Below are 5,846 nucleotides of genomic sequence, written 5' to 3'. Positions count from 1 at the left end.
TACAATAAATAAAAAAGGTGTATTTAATAGCATTCAACAAGTGAAATATTATGGTAGTAAATCATTTAAATTGATTCATTTATTTTATTATTTCCAGACAAGAATACCAAGTCAATGTTAACCATTTTTATATCAGATAAATTTTAATCATTTCCTTTGTGTAATTAAAATTGGTCAATTAATTGTTATAATTAACAAACGAAAATGCAAATCTTACTCTATTAAGTCGTAAAATAAGTTAATTGTATAATGTAAATTTACTAGATCACTTATGACCAATTTATAAGTTTCATTCAAGTAGACTGCCTGTTCGAAAAGTTGCGCAAAATTAAAGTAAAATGAAAGAAACGACAAATATTGAGATAAAACGTAATTCATCATTTGAGTGATAACAATTTATTTAAGAATCAGCATTTATAGTAAATTTTTATCAAAATTCACTTCACAAAAGAATAATATAAATAGCTTCATGTAAAATATTTTATTGTAACATGTTAACCAGTGTTTGGATCAATTTTTATTTGGTGTAGCTCAATAACTCCTTCGGTGTTCAGTAAAATCTTAAAAAGAAATGAACATATAGTTACAAAAATGATAAATTCAATCTGTGACAGTTTTCTAATGACAAAGCTTACCAAATATTCTTCATTTTGATTGGCTGTTGTGGCCGTAGCTTGTACGAATCTCTGTTCGTTCATTTGATTGATGGTTACGTTGATAATTTGATTGGTCAAAAGATCATAAATTCGCAATCGATTTTTGCACAGTGAGATTAATTTCTTTGATTTTTGTAATTGCACAATGCATTGACGCGTTAATATTGAAAAAGCGTCTAACGAATTATTCAAAATTATTTGGCCACTAATTAATTGGGTGCATCTGACGGATCGTTGCATCGATTTGATTCGAATGATCTCCAACGGCATTTTTTCATTATTCTCAAGATGATTAAGCGCTTGCATTTCATCATAAATTTTACGTTCATTTTGCACTAAGCTTTGAATTGTACACGATTTACCGAACAACGATCCATCAACATTATCCATGAAGTTTGCATGAAGTGGAGCAGCCATTGCAATTTGCACCGAACCATTTGATGGTGACGCCATTCGATAATCGAATGATTCAACTGGAAAGTTCAAATTTGAAGCTTTTCCATCACCCATTGGAGGTGTTTGGGATGATGACATCGATGAAAAACTCTCTTCAACATCACTGTTTGTCATTGAATCATCCGTTTGCTCAACATTTTGATCGCAACACAACGATTTTACCGCACCATTATTTAAAGCAATGACAACAATGTCATCGTCAAAGCCCGATAAAGCCACCATACATTCAACGCGTACACTTTTATTCGAATCGATTTGGATACGACGAAATGACTCATTTTTAAACGATTTACGGCCAAAGAGTAAAAAATTTTCATTGGTTGAAATTAAAATACCTTCACGTGTCAATTCAATGGCTGTACAATGAAAATGTGTCAGAATTTTCTCTTCTTCAGCATTCATTGAATGAAGCTCTTGAAGTGCAACATCACTGAACAATTCACTTTCAAAATACGAACGCGTTTTATTAAATGATTTTGACGATGGTCGCGATAGTTTGACCTGTGCCATTTGTCGTACGGATGAACGTAAGTCGATCGCTTTATTTTGAATTAGCTTCACTTTACTCCACATCGACTGATGATCGATTCGTTTATTCGACAAATCCGTATATGCACCCGTTGCATTATTTAGAACAGTCCACAAAATCAACAAACCACACTCATGCAGGCTACACATCTGTGAAATGAGAATAACGAAAAGTTATGTGAAAATGATGGGAGAAAAATAATTTTTCGTGAAAATATTGAGTTTCACTTGATAAACATATCAGGATATCAGGGATGATAGTATTGGAGTTGCTCACCTGTTTCGGATTGTAACCATTTAGTAGTTCCGTATCAGCAGAAATTGGTAGACCTCGAATCGATACACATCGACCAAAATCCTTTATATCTTTGCTATCGAATGTTGGTGTTGTTATTTGAGATGGTACAAATCTTTTAATCTCCTTATTTAAATTTGGATGCCAATATTTTGACTCGGAATAATCCCATACTGCGATCGATCTAATAAGAATAGAACAAACAAGTAAATAGAAAAGTTAAAAGCAAAGTTTTTTTAAAAAAGCCAATTTTACTCAGGGCTCTTATAGACACTGCGAAGGTTCGGAGACTTATCTTGTAAGTACTGCTCTTTTTTGTATTTAGCGGCACTTGAAATAATTACGCACTAGTGCCAGCACTTCTCCGGCACCAATAAAAGCCCTGATTTTACTAAAAGTAATGTATATAGTTCGTGTCCATTGGAGTGAACGCTGGAATACAGACTTCTTAAAAACTAAATGTTCTGGTTACGGATAGATTTAATCTTTAGGCAACAAGTATATATGGTAAAAAAAAGCTTACCCATCGTCAAGACCAGCAAAAACAATATCTTTAATTTTCGGGTGAATTTCCAAGCACACAACTTTTGACCAAACAGATAGCAAACAAACTGGTGCACTAAATGAAATTAAATTCCACATGCCAATTACATCCAATTCGTGATCGCGATGTAATGTGAATACAAAACCGGCTAAAGCATCAGTCGTGAAAATTCGATGAATGCGCTTGTCTTCGAAATTCGCATTGATTGTTGGATTCAATATAAAAAAACCATTACAAATAGGAAGTGCTGATTCGTTGAGTTTTCTGCATCGTTTTTGAATATTTCCATCTAGTATGGTTGATATTGTCATTTCACTTTCAAGTAAAAACCGATTTAAATTGTCATAATCAATGTTAAGCATGGCTAAATTGCCCATTTCTATGATAGAATTATCATTTAAGTTTGTTTTAACAGACTTTTTTCGAATTATTTTTAAACTATTTTCACACGTTACATCCAAATTATCGTTTGTGCTACCAAACGTTTGATCGTCATTCTCAGTTCCACAACCATTTTTATAATCGTCAAAATTCGATCGGCTCATTTGCTCAGTATAAAATGTAACTGGACATTGTGACCAACTGGTTCGCATTGTGATTGCATCACTTTGGCATTCCTGATCAATACGATCGTTATGCGTTTGCACAGATATTTGCGTTGTATTACTATTTCCATAAATTTTCATGAACACTTCATACGGAATGGGTTTACAATCAAATAACACATAATTCATATTATCTAATGTGATTTTACTAAGCAATTCTTCACCACGTTTTGCAAATCGTGATTTAGTTGCATTCAATTTGCCGCTATTCGCTTTGTTATTATTTGTATCAAGACTGTTGATACCTTCATTTTCAATATCCGAAATATTATCGAACGTTTTATTGTTCAACTCCAGCGAATTCATTTGTCCATTTGGCGTTGGATTCATTGCATTCACACCAAATGTATTCGAGTTGTTTTCAATTCCCGAATCATTTTGCACTTCAAACTTTTGATCATGACGATTTGAACTTTTGGCTTCAATTTCATTGCGTTCACGTGCTCGACTTGATAGCACTTTCATTTCAAATGAACCCGAATCAAATTCACTATTGTCAATCGAATGACCCGTTTCAAATGGATGCTTTGAAGCAGTGCTTACCACATTTTCATCCGTATCACTTTCACCGCTAGAAATCGATGTTTCCTCAACGGATCCATTTTCATCGACCTCCTCATCTTCATCGGATAAATCAGATTCAAAATCCGATTCATACGATTCAAAGTCATCTTCATAATTTTCGGATTCATTTTCACTTGTATTATCAGCACCATCGGCCGTTGTTGCAACTTCGGTCTGAACTAATTCACGATTTTCAGGTCTTTTATCCAAAAACTTTTTATGAGTATCGTCTAATTGCACCTCAAATGAAATTGGTGGTCGAATTTCAACCGAAACTCTTTCGATGACGCTTCTTTCTTTCGAATCGTTACCGTTTATTGTCACTCTTTCTGGATTTGGCTTTGATTTAAGTAGAACAATTTCGTCATCTTCTAGCGTTCGTGTTCGTGTCCGACCTCTGGGCAAAGGTTGCTGATAATCAATTTCTTGTTGCTGTTCTTGTATTTCTGCGTTTTTTTGTTCCGATTTTGGTTCTACTTTTACATCTTTTTGCGGTTTTTCGTGTTTTTCCTTTTGTTCTTTTTGATGCACAATGTCTACTTCGATTGGGGCAATTTCTCTTCGCACTGGTGGCGGTGATGAAACAGTCACATTGTGCACTTGATTCATAACATTTTTCGACGAAATTGTTGTGGCGGCACTTGATTTGGCACCAATTGCATGCGACGCTTTCAACGGCGTCTGATGTTTCGATATATTTTTCGATTGTATTAATGATTCAGTACTTTTCACAGTTTTCGTCACATTTGATTGAGTTGGTTCTTTCGATTTTTCTTTGGGTCTTTTTTTAATTGGCTCATCAACCGAAGTTGAACGTTTTTGTTTCAATTTTTCAGTTGATGTTGATTGTTTTTTGTTCGATTTTTCCACGGATAGCACTTTTTGCACTGAATTTTCATTTCGAATCGCAACCGTTTTGGATTCAATTTTTGGTCGTGTTTTTGATTCGATTTTTGGGTTTTTTATTTTTGATGCGGTTTTTGTCGATGTTGAATGGGTTTTTTCGATTTTTTTCTTTTCATCAATCGAATATATTTCAGTTACTTTGGCAATTTTTTTCTTTTCCTCCTTTGTACCTCCATTGGTTGTAGATTTTTTTGTGCTTTTCACTTTGTCATTGTGATCTATGTGTGCCGTTTTCAACGTCGAATTTTGCTGAAAATAAATCAATATGATTTTTAATGAAATATTGACTTTCAAAATGATGGACAAACCAATCGATTTCAATAACCTTGAGACAATTTCGTTTAATTGACACAATAATCATAAAAAATCGATTAATTGAAATGGACACACGATTTCAATGTATGCACATTTTCTATCAGGCTATGGAATCTAATTACCACTGGATTTCTTTCCATTTAATAAACTTTTGTAATCATAAATTTTATTTTATTTCGCTGTATTTTTCATTTTTTTCTTCATATTTTGCTAGTTGAAAATATTAAGTAGTCATAAAAACTCACCTTTGCTACTTTTGACATGATTTCGATTCTTATTTTGAGCTACTAATCATACATTTTAATCAATTTTTCAATCTTGTAATCTTAAACGAATATTTAAAAAAGAAAACATTTAATTCAAAATATCTTTTTATTGCTATACATTTTTACTTTTATTTGCACTTAGCTTTGACTTTTCACGAGATACTTGTTTCGAAATACACAAATAACAAATGCAGTTCAACCATATCCTTAATCCATGTATGCAAACCGAAATTGGATCGATTTTTGTTTTGACGCGGAAATATCGTTAAGGTTACCGTAGTCAACACATACAGACACAATTCGAGCCAATGATTAGAACATTACATAGTGAGTTTCAGGTGTATTACGCATGTAAAGCAATACCGTTCAACAATAACAACACTTGACGTTGCTATCAATTGGAGAACAATCCAGACACACGATTCACGTATGAATGAACATAAAACACGCGACATTTGTTTGAAAATTTAAGTGACATTTTTTGTTTTGCATAAATTTTCCAAAAGATTTTATTTAATTTCCATTAGCACTTTTTGAATTTTGTCATAGATTTGGACGATATTAAAAATATAGGATTATTTTCACATGCCGAGAATTGAAAGAAAGTTAAATTATATTTTATACGTATCGAGCAAGAGAATGATAAAAAGTGACACTTTTATGACTAATCAACTAAAAAAACTAATCAGAACACAAAATCATAGGGACCAA

The 5,846-nt window shown here is 32.9% G+C and overlaps 1 protein-coding gene across 1 annotated transcript; it reads right to left on the bottom strand.

Annotated features, from left to right (window-relative positions):
• Positions 1-460: 460 nt before the first annotated feature.
• Positions 461-5,238, bottom strand: LOC116345236. Its single transcript, XM_031774444.1, has 5 exons — positions 5,115-5,238; positions 2,459-4,803; positions 1,918-2,119; positions 636-1,790; positions 461-560 (listed from the first exon to the last, which is right to left on the bottom strand). Exons 1-5 carry the CDS (start codon positions 5,130-5,132, stop codon positions 495-497), a joined length of 3,786 nt encoding a protein of 1,261 aa, XP_031630304.1. The 5' UTR covers positions 5,133-5,238; the 3' UTR covers positions 461-494.
• Positions 5,239-5,846: the final 608 nt, after the last annotated feature.

Source organism: Contarinia nasturtii, unplaced genomic scaffold (assembly GCF_009176525.2).
Source record: "Contarinia nasturtii isolate CC-2019 unplaced genomic scaffold, AAFC_CNas_1.1 Cnas_scaffold_1240, whole genome shotgun sequence".
Lineage (NCBI taxonomy): Eukaryota > Metazoa > Arthropoda > Insecta > Diptera > Cecidomyiidae > Contarinia > Contarinia nasturtii.
This window is presented reverse-complemented; position numbering and strand designations above follow the sequence as displayed.

What these genes read in the sequence shown, in the direction of transcription:
- LOC116345236 (XM_031774444.1), bottom strand. An exon ending in ATGGTTACAATCCGAAACAG is followed by an intron (nt 1,791 to 1,917) that starts GTGAGCAACTCC and finishes CTCATTTCACAG; the next exon opens with ATGTGTAGCCTGCATGAGTG. An exon ending in ATCAAAATGAAGAATATTTG is followed by an intron (nt 561 to 635) that starts GTAAGCTTTGTC and finishes TTTCTTTTTAAG; the next exon opens with ATTTTACTGAACACCGAAGG.